Here is a 15,113-nt window from a genome sequence, read left to right as displayed (position 1 = left end):
CCTGACACTCCAGGATCAGGTCCAACAAGGCCTCCGGCTCCTCCGGCTGGCTGCTTCTACGCTGCAGCAACAACACAAGGACCAGCCACGAGTTATTAACGTGATTCATGTTCTCATATGAGGAACTAAAGATTACACTTTCAAGAACCCCGATCAAACATGCATTACTCTGGATCAGGTCCTATCTGGATCAGGTCTTACAGCCCAAGATGCTCAACATTCTCCCAGATCCTTTCTTCACATACTTTTACAATCTATTTATATTGTAATGATCTGAGTGGAGGGTCTGAGGACAGAGGGTGCTGTGTGCTGGACTACAAACCAGATCACTGGCCCATTCTGGATCAATCTGAGAAGTGTTTGATGGTTTTATGGCAGCAGAAGCTGACCGTTACCTTGATTCTGGAAGTCATGGTTCTGGTCCTGGAGCTCAGAGTAGAGCCCAGGCTCTGAATCCGAGGCCTGGTGGAGCCGTGGCTGCCTCCAGGACCAGGACTTGGCACGGGAGTCATTAGGCCTCTGAGGGTCCTGAGGGGTGAGGTGGAGGCTGAGGTTCTGGTGCTGGTGTTGCTGGGACTGTGGTGTCGCGGTCTGGTCTCCAGACTGCCGTTACGGTGGGGGGGTGGAGAGCATTTAGGAGCCTTCCCCCTGATTCTCCCGTTCTGATGAGAAGGTGAAGACAGAGAGGGAGGAGCTACACCTGAAAGCTTTCTGTCAGACATGATGGGGCTGTGGGCGGGACTAAAGGCACTGCTGTCATCAGTGGGAGGGGCTAAATCTGGTCAGGAAGAGAGAAGAGCAGGAAGTGAGACACAGACCCTCCTTGAGACGGTCAAAAGGTCAAAAACTTAAGTCGTACTTGTCATCACAACTTCTCATGACGTCAAACAAAGATGTGAAGCAGAAGTACTTTAAACTTGATGAAAGTTAAGCTTTAGATGGACGAAGGCTCAGTGGTAGAGCGGGTCCTCTATTAACCACAAGGTTGGTGGTTCGAAGCCGGGCTTCTAATGTCAAAGGGTTCACATGACCACTAAGGTCAATAATAAGACCAATGAAACTGTCGTATAACATTATATACAGTATATCTATATATAGATATATATAGATATATATAATATCTCTCTATATATATAGATATTATATATATATCTATATAGATATATCTATATATAGATATATCTATATAGATATATAGATATATCTATATAGATATATATAGATATATAACATAATATCTCGTATGTTTCATGTCTATTTCTTCTCGTATAATTTGCTGCTGTTTCATAAATATATAACATAATCTTAAACGTGTGAAAATATGACTTCATTAGGTTGGAATTGATATTAAAAAGTAATATACGTGTCACAAAGCTTTCTCTGATAAATATTGAGTTAATTGTTTAAGTTATGGAGGTACGTGTATTTATTCCTTCTCCTATTCTGACATATAATATTCATTTTTAAATATTAAGTTTGCTATATTTACTGTTTATTTTACTTATTATTCTTGCGTTGTTTGTTACTTATTGGTTACATGTTTGAAATGAATACATAGAAATAAAGTGAAACTGTCCACCTATATTTATCTACATGAGGTTCTGGCAGAAGAAAGCATGAAGCCGTTTTACTGGTTTACGTGAAACATGTGGGACGGGGACTGACAGTAACAAGTTCTCTGCACTAGAGAGCTCCTACACTACGACTAGAGGACATGTTCAGCTCAGGTTCAGACTGATCCATCTTTACATCAAAGACATTTGAGAAGTTGAACATTTTGGTCGCGGCTTGTCCTGAAGGATGGGATGGTGGGTCCTGCAGCCAGACCAGTTGAGAACCACTGTGCTAAATGACTGTAATGTACTGTGTGTGTGTGTGGGGGGGGGGGGGGGGGGGGGGGGTCCATCAGAACCACTGCCTTAAATGACTTTACATCACAAGTTGTAACAGAACGGAACTCATTAAAAAGACGTATCTTCGTTTGTACAAAACTAAATAAACTCTGAACATCAGATCGGGCTGAAGAGATATTTGTGTTTTTGTATTTAGTTTATTATGCGTTTGAAATATCCAATCATGCTAACTAGCATAGCATTTTGTAAAGTAAACTCTTGCCAGTTATATCATGAAAAGCATGTTGGTCTTTTGTCATCCAGATATGTTTTACTCCTCAAACATTGTAAATATTTACGAACAACTAATCTTTGGATGAAGTGATGAAACACTTACGAGGGCCGACCGCTGTGACCACTTCTGTCCTGCACATCCAACACTTCCAAACTTCTGTCAGTGTTAAAGTATTAAAGTGTTAAAGGAGGAGGACTGGACCTGGAGAGTCCGGGTTTAAGTGGAGCTGCAGCAGAAGTAGGTCAACACACAACACAAAGGACACACACATGAATGCTTCACAGCTCTTCTTCATTCAGTGAAACACAACAGTGTATCACCGCCTAGTGGCCGCCAGAGGAAACACAGACTGAGCAACAGCAACATTTAACACCAACACACAGGAATCACTGTTTCACTTTGTAAAGTTTGGCTTCAAAGTCACAACTAAAGTCTCGTGGAGACAACAAACAGCTGGAGAGACACAACGTTTGATTCAAGCTTTAGTTACTTCACCTCAACATCACAAAGTGCTCTTCTTCTTCTTCTTCTTCCTTTTCTTCTTCTTCTTCTTCTTTCTATTCGTTTCCTGACGATCTTCTTTCTCTTTTCTCTTGTTTTACTTCTTCACTGTCGTCTCGTTTCTCCACCGACTGAAGTTTCCTCAGCTGGTTGAAAACAAATCGCCTAACAAACACCAACACACACACACTGACACACACACACACACACTAACAAACACCAACATACACATACACACTGACACACACACACACACACACACACACTAACAAACACCAACATACACACACACTAACAAACACCAACACACACACACACTAACAAACACCAACATACACACACACCGACACACACACACACACTGACAAACACCAACACACACACACACTGACACACACACTAACAAACACCAACATACACACACACTGACACACACACACACTAACAAACACCAACATACACACACACACACTGACACACACACTAACAAACACCAACACACACACACACTGACACACACACACACACTGACTAACATACACACAAACACACACGCACGCACACACACAACACACACTGGCAAAATGGAAGAGAAAGAGAGAGGACAAACTCCCCCTCTGGGCTTACATCATGGTTGCCATAGCAACCAAAGAGAGGGTTCCAAATCTTGCCTCCCCCATCCAAACACACACACACACACACACACACACACAAGCATTTCTCCATTGTTGAAATCCATTCAGTTGGACCTAGAGAATGCTGCTCTTCTGCCGTGGGCCTCAAACACACACACACACATGTATAATAACATAGATATACAATGTGTGTAATAATGTAAATATATAATAACAGATACACAATGTGTGTAATAATGTGAATGTATAATAACATAGATATACAATGTGTGTAATAATGTAAATATATAATAATATAGATATACAATGTGTGTAATAATGTAAATATATAATAACATAGATACACAATGTGTAATAATGTGAATGTATAATAACATAGATATACAATGTGTTTAATAATGTGAATGTATAATAACATAGATATACAATGTGTGTAATAATGTAAATGTATAATAACATAGATATACAATGTGTGTAATAATGTGAATGTATAATAACAGATATACAATGTGTGTAATAATGTGAATGTATAATAACAGATATACAATGTGTGTAATACTGTAAATATATAATAACATAGATATACAATGTGTGTAATAATGTAAATGTATAATAATTGTCATAACCCGGCTCCTAGGCCATGACAAATACGGCAGAGACACAACAAATGATGGTAACGTAAAGTAGTTATTTGACTAAATAAAGAAATAGTTAAAGTTATGAAGTGTGTCAGTCAATAACATCAGTAGTGTCAACGTGAATGCGTGTGGAATGAAGTGTGCGTGTTGTCAGCAAAACCAAAGGAAACCAAAACCAAAATAACCGGCAACTGGCTGGGAACACTCCACATACGCCGGAGAGAAAACCCGCCCCGAGCAACGCTAGAGCAGGGTTTTTATGCCCTCCCTCTTCCCGGACCAGGTGCTCTGCATCAGGTAATCTGCTCTCTAGGGACAGAGGGACAAAAGCATACTTGCAGTGATTAGAGACAGGGACCGTCACACCCCCCCCCCTTAAAGTCGGTGTCCCAAGGGATCACCGGCATACTGCTAATCAATGCAACGGTGCACGTGACAACGCATCAGCAATAACATTGTCTTTCCTTTAATATGTTTGATGTCGAGGTTGTAAACCCGAAGGAACAACGACCATCGTGTCAGCCTCTGGTTTGGGCATCTGATGGAATGCAAAAAAGTCAACGGATTGTGATCTGTATACACCAAAATCCGCTCTCCTGTTCCTACATACACATTAAAATGTTGCAGTGCCCAAATGAGCGAAAAAGCCTCCTTCTCAATAACAGAGTAATTTTCCTGGTACTTGTTAAACTTCTTTGAGAAAAAACTGACTGGCCTCACCAATCCCTGGTCATCACCCTGAAGCAAGACGGCACCTGCTCCCACCTGGCTGGCATCTACTTGGAGTATAAACGCTCTTTCAAAACAAGGAGCAGCCAGCACGGGAGAAGAGCACAACAGAGATTTAACATTATCAAAAGCCCCCTGACATTCAAACGACCACGCAAACTTCACCTTGGCCTTGAGTAGTTCCGAGAGAGGAAACACAATAGTTGAAAAGTTTTTACAAAAACTCCTGTAGCACCCCACTAAACCCAAAAACCTTTGCAACTCCTTCTTTGTCATGGGTTGTGGGTTGTGGATATCCGGCCATTGCCAGGACCTTGGCCTGAACTGGGGCTACACGGCCCTGTCCTACCACACGACCGAGGTATGTTACTGTAGCCTTGCCAAAGTCACATTTTGCCACTTTTTTGGCCTGTGAGTTTCCACTATTTCCTCTCCGTTTCCTCTTCAGCTGAGGGGCTTTGAGCTGCTCCTCATCTCCCTCCATGTCTACCTCACTACCTGACTCCACCTGTCTTCCAGTTCTCTCCCTCACCTCCTGGACATCACTTGTCTCCTCTTCCCTCACCTCCTGGGCCCCACCCGTCTCCTCCACCCTCGCCTCTTGGGCCACACTTGTCTCCTCCACCCTCACCTCTTGGGCCACACTTGTCTCCTCCACCCTCGCCTCCTGAGCTCCACTTGTTCCCTCTTGTCCGTCCTGCTTGTCCCCTCTGCCCTCCTCAGTACCTCTCTGGTTCTGGTCTTCATGAGAACCGTTTTTCCCAGGACAAGCTCTGCTCTGATGTCCGTCTTTCCCACAGCTGTAACATTTAAAATCATCGGTATTTGAAAAAATTACATAATCAAAGTCCTCTACAGTGATTTTAAACACGAGGTTGACCTCCCTGCTCCTGTCGTTAGGGATCATTAGCACGTCTCCTGTGAGACACCACGTGTTTTAACAGCGGAGTTTTAAACCCAGAGGACACTCTCCTAACCGGAGACACTACCTTCCCGTGTTTGGACAGCTCTCTGATTATTGCGTCGTTTCTAATAAACGGAGGAACATTGGACGCAGTAACTTTTACTGCCGGTGAGCTGAGAGGGTAAACGGGCAGGAAGTGTTCACCCACCTCGATCCCGTTCTCCAACACCACTTCCGCAGCTTCTAAGCTATCTAAAAAGATGACCACAGCGTTGTTCATCCGCGCTGCGGACTTCACGCAGCTGTGGCCAACAAGTTCACCTACTGCCAGGCTGATTCCTTCCACTGAACACCCGAACAGCGGCGGGATCTTCACCCCGTGCTTCCTGGTCAAATCCGTCAGGCTCATGGTGGCGTTTAGCAGCCGACAGCTCGCGCTGATCAGCTACAAACACCCACAAACAAAGTCCCTAAAACCCCCTAACTGTGCACACAAACCCCGTGAACCCTACACACTACACTATCATACCCAACATTACCCAGTGAATAAAAATGTCGAAAAATCGCTAGTATCGCTCTCAAAACCACGCTCCTTCCACTCAGAGAGAGAGAGAGAGACGGAGACTGTCAGACACCAGCTATGGTGTCAGTCTGCTTACTGATGATAAAAATAAGAACAACAATAATAATAATGATAACGTAAGGTAAGTAAAACGTTAATATGTAACACTTTCACAAACCAGAAAATGAAAATCTACAGAATATCATGAGAAAAACATTCTGTCAGAGAAGAAAAATAAAGATTAATCCAAACTTTTTTGTTGTTGTTGGTTAGTTTAGTTTAGTCTAATTGAGAAAATGAGGAGATGTTACTGACTCAGCCACGCTTGAATCTGTGTTTCAGAGTTTGTTAACAGGTCTTCTTTATCATCATCCTGAGGACCCCATCAGCTTCCTGCAGAGCTGCCTGATCACAACCAGACAGCTGGGGGGTCCTGAGGCCGTCACCTGGGACACCTTCATCCACCTAGAGAGACAACTGAGTGCCAGGTCACCAAAAACAGCATCTCTACCCCTTATAACAAAGTCTGTTCCACTGAAAACATCTGTTCCTCCTATAACATCCACAATACCCCAAACTACACCATCAATACCCCCCAAAACCACACCCATGCCCTCATTAACATCCACAATACCCCAAACTACACCATCAATACCCCCCAAAACCACACCCATACCCTCATTAACATCCACAACACCCCAAACACCATCAATAGCCCCCAAAACCACACCCATACCCTCATTAACATCCACAATACCCCAAACTACACCATCAATACCCCCCAAAACAACACCCATACCCTCATTAACATCCACAACACCCCCAACTACACCATCAATACCCCCCAAAACAACACCCATACCCTCATTAACATCCTCAATACCCCCAACTACACCATCAATATCTCTTATAACACTATCAATACCACTAACACCTCCAATATTTTCTATAAGAACATCAGTAACCCCCAAAACAACATCTATATCCCCTATAAAACCCTACACAACACCCTCTATGCCCCAAACATCCACCCCACGACCCAAACAACACCCCCAAAACTCAATATATCACCTACTTCACCTCAGATAACATCCCCAACATCCACAGTAACCCTACTAACGCATGGGTCACACTTTCCCTCCATTAAGCCCAAAAATCTGTCTTAGCCTCATCGACACACCAGGTGTTCTCCATCACCAACAGAACACCATCTGGACCCCCCGAAACAGGTCCTGAACCCAAACTCCTTTCCCCAGCTTCACCTGCACCTACAGTAACCCCACTTGTACACACTCAGAGGAAGGAACTACGAGACACGAAGACATTCAGCACAGACGGTAAGAAACTGAAAAATGCTGAGGTTTACTGAGTTTGATTATTGGCAAAGAGTTCAGCTGCTGTTTGGTTCTCCTGTAGTTCAATTATCCAGGTGTTCAAATCTCCAGTAGTTCAGTTCTTAAGGAGTTTGATTTTGCTAAACTTTAAATATTCTGGAGTTCAGTTCTCCTTAAATTCAGTTCTCCTGGAATTCAGTTCTCCTGGAGTTCTCCTGAAGTTCTCCTGAAGTTCAGTTCTCCAGTTCAGTTCTCCTGGAATTCAGTTCTCCTGGAGTTCAGTTCTTCTTGAATTCAGTTCTCCTGGAATTCAGTTCTCCTGGAGTTCAGTTCTCCTGGAATTCAGTTCTCCTGGAGTTCTCCAGGAGTTCAGTTATCCTGGAGTTCAGTTCTCCGAGGGTACCATTCTCAGGGAGTTCAGTTGGTTCAGGAGTCCAGTCAGTACACCTGTTTAGATAGTTTGCCGTGGCAAAAAAGTGATTCCTCAATCAGAGTGTAAGATTTGATGTGACTCTTCTCATGTCTCTCCTCTCAGCTCCCACTCCTGGTCCTCCTCCTCCGGTACGTTCTCAGCTCTCCATCGACTCGGACTCTGAGATGACGGAAAGCTCTGGACTCCTGCAGGAAGTCAGCATCCTGCCTCCTCAGAGGCCACGCCCCCTAATCATCTTCATCATCGGTACAATTTCTGAACTCAGCTCCAGCTTGTTTTTTTAAATCATTAGGGTGATGATAAACAAATGGAGTGACATATAGAAATCCCTGACCAGGGTCAAACTGAGGACCATGAGGTTTATGTTATCTTATTCCCATCAGGTGGTCCAGGAAGTGGGAAGGGAAGTCAGTCAGTGAGGCTAGCTCATTGCTTCAGCTTCAGAGTCATCTCATTGGACGAGCTGCTGAGGAGGCAGCTGCTAAGCCACGCCTCCCCCAGCAGGAAGTGGGAGGTTATTTCACAAATGATGGGTCATGGAGAGCTGGGACCACGGGTCAGAGTCAACCAACCTAAACCCACAAATTTAACAAAGATACTGAACACTCTGCTGTGATTTAGCATGAACACTGTGAACAAACTGTCTCACTGTGTTTGTAGGATGAAACCATGTCAGAGCTGAGGCGTCAGCTGATTGGTCAGCAGGAGGCCAGAGGGTTCATCACTGACGGATTCCCTCAAGATGTCCACCAGGCTCTCAGCTTCCAGGAACAGGTACTGACTTGATTGGGTCCAGACCTTTGAATCAGCCCACTCCACCGGGTTCGAGTGCACTGATTAGTCTGGCATCGTGACATGAAACACTGGTTCCTGCTGAGGGACTAAAGATTAGCCAATCAGAGCCAGGGGCGGGACTAATGCTGCTATTTTACACATACATGTCTTTTCAATGTTGTCAGACATCGTAGGCTAGTTCTGTTTTTTTAAACTTTCTATATTAACCTGCTCCGCTTCACTCTTAAAACACCGACACAGAGTATGTTGTCATGGCAACATATCACCTGTCGAATTAAAATAATGTTAGATGCAGGCGGGTACGTTGTTTTCTAGTGAAACCCCCCACCCACACCATGGAAATTGACTGGAGACAATGTCAGACTGAAGATAGAAACAGAGTGAAACAAGCTGACAATTCTGTCTGAAATCAGGGAAGCTGCTGATCTGTGCAGCAGGTTTAACTCTGGATTGTGTTGTTTTAGAAAAATACAACATTTTCAGCAAATTCACTTTCCTTCCAAATGTGGAGAAGCCTGACAAAGACCTTTTATTCATATTAGTGTCAGCTTCAGTGGTAACAAACTCCATAAGACACTAAAATCAAAGAAAGATATAAACCAGTTAACTGCTGGTTCACAAGTTAGTTCACAAGCCAAGTTAGTAACTTGAATTAATTGGACATTAATGCATGCAGAGAAAGAGGAGGAGAGAAGAGCTCAGTGTATCCTAAGAAGTCCTCCAGCCATCTGGGCCTATAGCAGAATAACTAGAGGCTGGTCCAAGGTAAACCTGAGTCAGCCCTAACTATAAACCTGAGTCAGCCCTAAGTATAGACCTGAACCAGCCCTAACTATAAACCTGAGCCAGCCCTAAGTATAGACCTGAACCAGCCCTTACTATAAACCTGAGTCAGTCCTAACTATAAACCTGAGCCAGCCCTAACTATCAACCTGAACCAGCCCTAACTATGAACTTGAGCCAGCCCTAAATATAAACCTGAGTCAGCCCTAAATATAAACCTGAGTCAGCCCTAAGTATAGACCTGAGCCATCCCTAATTGTAAACCTGAGCCAGCCCTAACTATAAACCTGAGCCAGCCCTAAGTATAGACCTGAGCCAGCCCTAATTGTAAACCTGAGCCAGCCCTAACTATCAACCTGAACCAGCCCTAACTATAAACCTGAGTCAGCCCTAAGTATAAACCTGAGCCAGCCCTAACTATAAACCTGAACCAGCCCTAACTATAAACCTGAACCAGTCCTAACTATAAACCTGAACCAGCCCTAACTATAAACCTGAGCCAGCCCTAACTATAAACCTGAACCAGCCCTAACTATAAACCTGAGTCAGCCCTAACTATAAACCTGAGCCAGCCCTAACTATAAACCTGAGTCAGCCCTAACTATAAACCTGAACCAGCCCTAACTATAAACCTGAGCCAGCCCTAACTATAAACCTGAACCAGCCCTAACTATAAACCTGAACCAGCCCTCACTATAAATCTGAACCAGCCCTAAATATAACAGTCATCAAAGAGGAAAGTCTTAAGTTCTTCTTTAAAATATGATGGTGTCTGATCAATCAGGGCTTAGTAGGTTAGTAAAAGGGTTTTAAATCATATTCTATATTTTACAGGCAGCCAGTGCAGAGAAGCTCATAAAGGAGTAATATGATCTCTTCTCTTAGTTCTTGTTAGTACACGAGCTGCAGCATTCTGAATCAGCTGGAGAGATTTAAGAGACTTATTGGAGCAGCCTGATAATGAGGAATCACAGTAATCTAGTCTAGAAGTAACAAATGCATGAACTCATGTTTCTGCATCGCTTTGAGACGGCATGTGTCTGATTTTTTGAAATATTATGTAGGTGAAAAAAGGCAGTCCTAGAAATTAGTTTTCTGTGAGTTAAAAGACAAATCCTGATCCAAGATAGCTCTGAGATTCTTTACGGTGCTGTTGGATGCAGAGCAATAACATCTAGAGAAACTATATCATTAGATCATTGATTCCTAGAAGAATAACTTCAGTTTAATCTGAGTTTAACATCAGGAACTTCATCATTGGAGTTTAGCTAACTGGTTGGTCTCGTCTGGCTTGATCAATAGATATAATTGGTTATCATCTGCATAACAATGAAAGTTTATGGAGCAATTTCTGATAATATTGTCTGAAAGAAACCAACATCAGGTGAACAGAATAGAGATGTAGATTGATCTACAATATTTTACACACATAAAAGATATACGAACAGATTGCAGCATTTTTACTGAACAATTCTAGATCAACCTGCCACAGGACTAGATACAGCAGACTGATAAGAGGGTTTGGTCTGCAGGGGCCCAGCAGATAGAACAAACCAGTCCCAGTTGGAAGCTAATACAATACTTTATAAACAACTCTAGAAGCAAAAGGTAGTGAATAATATATTGTAAAACACAGACTACTTAATAATCACAATAATAATGGAGTGATTAACTCTGTTCTACCTGCCTTCTCTGTGTTCAGATTGGCTCTCCTGACCTGGTGATACTGCTGCTCTGCTCCAATGAGACTCTGCGCTGTCGTCTGCAGCAACGAGGCACTCAACTCGGTCTCCTAGGAGACAATAGCCACGCCCTGCGGAGACGCCTGGAGATATTTCAGAGAGACATCGTCTCCATCTGCTGACAGAAGTACACCTGCTGACAGGAGTACACCTGCTGACACGAGTACACCTGCTGACAGAAGTACACCTGTTGACACGAGTACACCTGCTGACAGGAGTACACCTGTTGACACGAGTACACCTGCTGACAGAAGTACACCTGTTGACATGAGTACACCTGCTGACAGGAGTACACGTGTTGACACGAGTACACCTGCTGACAGGAGTATACCTGCTGACAGAAGTACACCTGTTGACACGAGTACACCTGTTGACACGAGTACACCTGCTGACAGAAGTACACCTGTTGACACGAGTACACCTGCTGACAGGAGTATACCTGCTGACACGAGTACACCAGCTGACACTGCTGACACAATTATACTTGCCGAACCAAGTACACCCGCTGACAGAAGTACACTTAGTGTCTATTTGTGTTGTTGTTTGCGTGTGTGTGTCTGTCTGTGTGTGTGTGTGTGTGTGTGTGTGTGTGTGCAGGTGGATGCAGACAGGGATGAAGAGGCAATATTTGCTGATCTGAATTCTGCCATTGGAGACAAACTTCTAAAAGATTTGTCAGGTATTGATTGTTTGTTGGAAAACTGTCTCCAGTACTGTGGTAGTGACATCATATGAGTTCATCTAACCACTGTCTGCTTAGATGTTAAGTTTATTATGTTGTACAACAACAATTACTTAATCTCATTCATTTATGATCACTGATCACTGCTTTTTACTAATTGATAAGTTTCTGTGTCTCCAGATCCTACTGATAACCCAGAATGCACCAGTGCTGTCCCTGCTGTCAGTTCTTTCAATCAATAACACCTGCGTAAACTCAGGAACCAATGAGGGATCAGTATCAATGTTGAGTCAAAGTCAAAAGTGTGGTGGAAAAAAATCGTTTTAACCTCTCTGTGAGAAATAATCACGATGGAACTTCTTAAAGTATTAAAATCAAATTTAATGAACAGACACTTCAATCAAAATTCAGCTGAATGGATAGAGCTCTGTCCCCACGGATGGTTCGGAGGTCTAACAAAATAAAAAGACAAAACAGAGTGTATATGCACGTTATCTCGTCTCCTCTCCCTTCAACCCCCCCCCCCCCCCGTAACCCTCACAGATGTTGTCCGAAGAAGAAGAACAGGGCCCGGTTCCCAGCCTTTTCGTGGGAAGAGGGTTTAGATTATATGCAGGTTTAGTGATACAAGACAGAAAACAGAAGAACGGTATGATAAATTTCTCAAACAAAAAGCTTTCATGAATATTTTACAAGTTCAAAGTAATGACATCATCAGCATTAAAAGTTGTACCTGATCATGTTGAATGTAATAAAGTATCAAATAACTTCACATCATCACATCGTTCATTTTATGTAATTAATGTAATTATTAACATAATGATTAAGTGTTGTAATAATATTAATATTGTGATAAAGTGTTGTAATATTTATATTATGAATATTGTGTTAAGTGTTGTAATATTGATATTTATTAATTATTATGTTGATAGAGGGTTGTAATATTCAGAATGATCTTTAGGTATTATATTATGTATTATAGTATAATCTTAATAATAAGTATAATATTATGCTGTCATATTATATGTATATATACCTTTATATATTATATCATAATACTATTGTTCCATTAAATCAAAATATAATACGATTCTTTGAGTTTAATCAGGTTTTTATTCTAAAATAAAGTGAAGCTCTCTGCAGGTCTGGACTCTGTCATCACTGTTATTTAAAGGCTGAAGGACACCCAGAGCATTGTGGGTAATCTCTGTCCTTATCACAGCAGGGAATGTTAATGTGATACACAGATACAGAGACCGGAATAAATCGACAGAGAGACAGAGAATGAAGGTAGTCTGAGACCAGGTTTCACCAAACCGTCTAAAAACAATTAAAAAGGTCATAAAAACAGTGAAAAACGGTTTCTACTGCCTCACAGAATAAACATAGACTAAACACAGTGGGAGTAATAACAGAGATAAAGCGTTAACAGTCAAATCCTCCACTGTAGATCTCCAGTTCTCTTTTTAATAGGTTTGTATAAAAACCCTCCAACCAGGTTTCACACAAGTGTCCACATCCAGCTTCTGTCTCCACACTGTGTCAGCTCTACCGGTCACTTTGCTTTTGTTCAGTGTTTTTACACATTGTACGTAGACAGTTTCTCCTTTAGCTGTGTGCAGGTCCACAAGTTTACAGTCTGTTCCACTTAATTAATGATGGTCCTGAGACCTCATTCAGATGTGGAACAAAGCCTAGTTCTGGAAAGAGATCTGTGGAGCCAGGAGCTTCCTCTCATCTGCCGTACTCCTGCAGCATCTTGACCTCCTCCCCCGTCAGTCAGGATCAGATACATCCACTTCTTTCCTCAGGGTGGTGGTCCCAGAGGAGCACAGCATGCTGCTGAGACCTGGATGTCCATCCTGGCTCCGTTAACCAGAGGTTCCTCTAGTAACCAGGGTAGTGAGCACATAGGTTCTGGTCTTTTCCATTTAAACCAGTTCCACACAGTTTTAAAAGATTAAAATCTACTTCCAGACCAGCTGCCTTCCTTAAAATTGAGGTCACGAGGACTATGATGCAATGACTGCAGTTAGGATATAGGTTGAAATACAATTCATGTAAATAACCTTTAATGAACTTAGACACAGATTTACAGTGAGACCTAGTTAAGACATAACATCCAACACATGACAACAGGATGAGGTCACATTAGATTCATCTTAACTAAAGAACATAGTTCCTCGCGTGTGACTGAAGACCTAGTTCAGGCTGGTTCAGGTTCTTATCTTCTGACTCTTATCTTCTCTTTAAGTGTTTCTATTCTGGTTTTCTTCCATCTATGGCCAGCTGCGCGCTCTCTCTCTCTCTCTCTCTCTGTCTATCTCTCTCCTGCCCCAATCGCCCGGTCGCTCCGCCTCTGGCCGTTATAAAAACCCTTCATCTCTGTCCGTCTTCTCTGCAGCATCATGGCACCGAAGAAAGTGGAACCAAAGAAGACGGAGGTGAAGAAGGTGGAGGCGAAGAAGGAAGAGCCTCCTCTACCAGCCAAACCAGCAGAGCCGGAATCCAAACCTCCCGAGGTGGACCTGAAGAGCATCGTGGTGGAGTTCACCCCCGACCAGATCGAAGAGTTCAGAGACGCCTTCACGCTGTTTGACGAGACGCCCGCGGGCGAGATGAAGATCACCTTCGCTCAGTGCGGAGACGTGATGCGGGCGCTCGGCCACAACCCCACCAACGACGAGGTGCTAAAGCTGCTGGGGAGGCCGAAGGCGGAGGAGCTGAACGTCAAGCTGCTGGACTTTGATGCCTTCCTGCCAATGCTGCAGCACGTGGCCCGGTCCAAAGAGCAGGGCACCTTTGAGGACTTCGTGGAGGGTCTGAGGGTGTTCGACAAGGAGGGCAACGGCACGGTGATGGGGGCCGAGCTCCGCCACGTCCTGTCCACGCTGGGGGAGAAGATGACGGAGAACGAGGTGGACCGGCTGATGGTGGGGCAAGAGGACGCCAATGGACTCATTAACTACTCCGAGTTCGTCAAACACATCCTGGCCGGGTAGAAACCACCGCTGGGTTCTTCTGATGGACTGGGGTTCTGTCTGTCCCTGATGGACTGGGGTTCTTTCTGTCCCTGATGGACTGGGGTTCTATCTGTCCCTGATGGACTGGGGTTCTATCTGTCCCTGATGGACTGGGGTTCTGTCTGTCCCTGATGGACTGGGGTTCTATCTGTCCCTGATGGACTGGGGTTCTGTCGGTCCCTGATGGACTGGGGTTCTATCTGTCCCTGATGGACTGGGGTTCTG

General features: G+C 43.5%; 2 protein-coding genes across 3 annotated transcripts; both read left to right on the top strand.

The window, feature by feature from the left end:
- Window positions 1-6,174: 6,174 nt before the first annotated feature.
- On the top strand, window positions 6,175-11,305 carry LOC142939238 (uncharacterized). Its single transcript, XM_076082486.1, has 8 exons — window positions 6,175-6,183; window positions 6,439-6,584; window positions 6,812-7,056; window positions 7,263-7,433; window positions 7,966-8,109; window positions 8,247-8,419; window positions 8,524-8,637; window positions 11,144-11,305. The coding sequence occupies exons 1-8, from the start codon at window positions 6,175-6,177 to the stop codon at window positions 11,303-11,305; spliced, it is 1,164 nt and encodes a 387-aa protein (XP_075938601.1).
- Window positions 11,306-14,273: 2,968 nt separating this feature from the next.
- LOC142939246 (myosin light polypeptide 6-like) lies at window positions 14,274-14,867 on the top strand. 2 transcript variants are annotated; one of them, XM_076082495.1, is made up of 2 exons: window positions 14,274-14,288; window positions 14,331-14,867. In XM_076082495.1, exons 1-2 carry the CDS (start codon window positions 14,274-14,276, stop codon window positions 14,865-14,867), a joined length of 552 nt encoding a protein of 183 aa, XP_075938610.1. The 2 variants fall into 2 exon arrangements, with proteins under 2 accessions (XP_075938610.1, XP_075938609.1); XM_076082494.1 differs by having other exon boundaries at window positions 14,274-14,867.
- Window positions 14,868-15,113: the final 246 nt, after the last annotated feature.

The sequence above is a fragment of the Anarhichas minor genome, unplaced genomic scaffold (genome assembly GCF_050575085.1).
Source record: "Anarhichas minor isolate MPS153535 unplaced genomic scaffold, ASM5057508v1 ptg000095l, whole genome shotgun sequence".
Taxonomy (NCBI): Eukaryota; Metazoa; Chordata; class Actinopteri; order Perciformes; family Anarhichadidae; genus Anarhichas; species Anarhichas minor.
The sequence above is the reverse complement of the archived record's forward strand: the minus strand, read 5'-3'. Positions and strand labels throughout refer to the sequence as shown.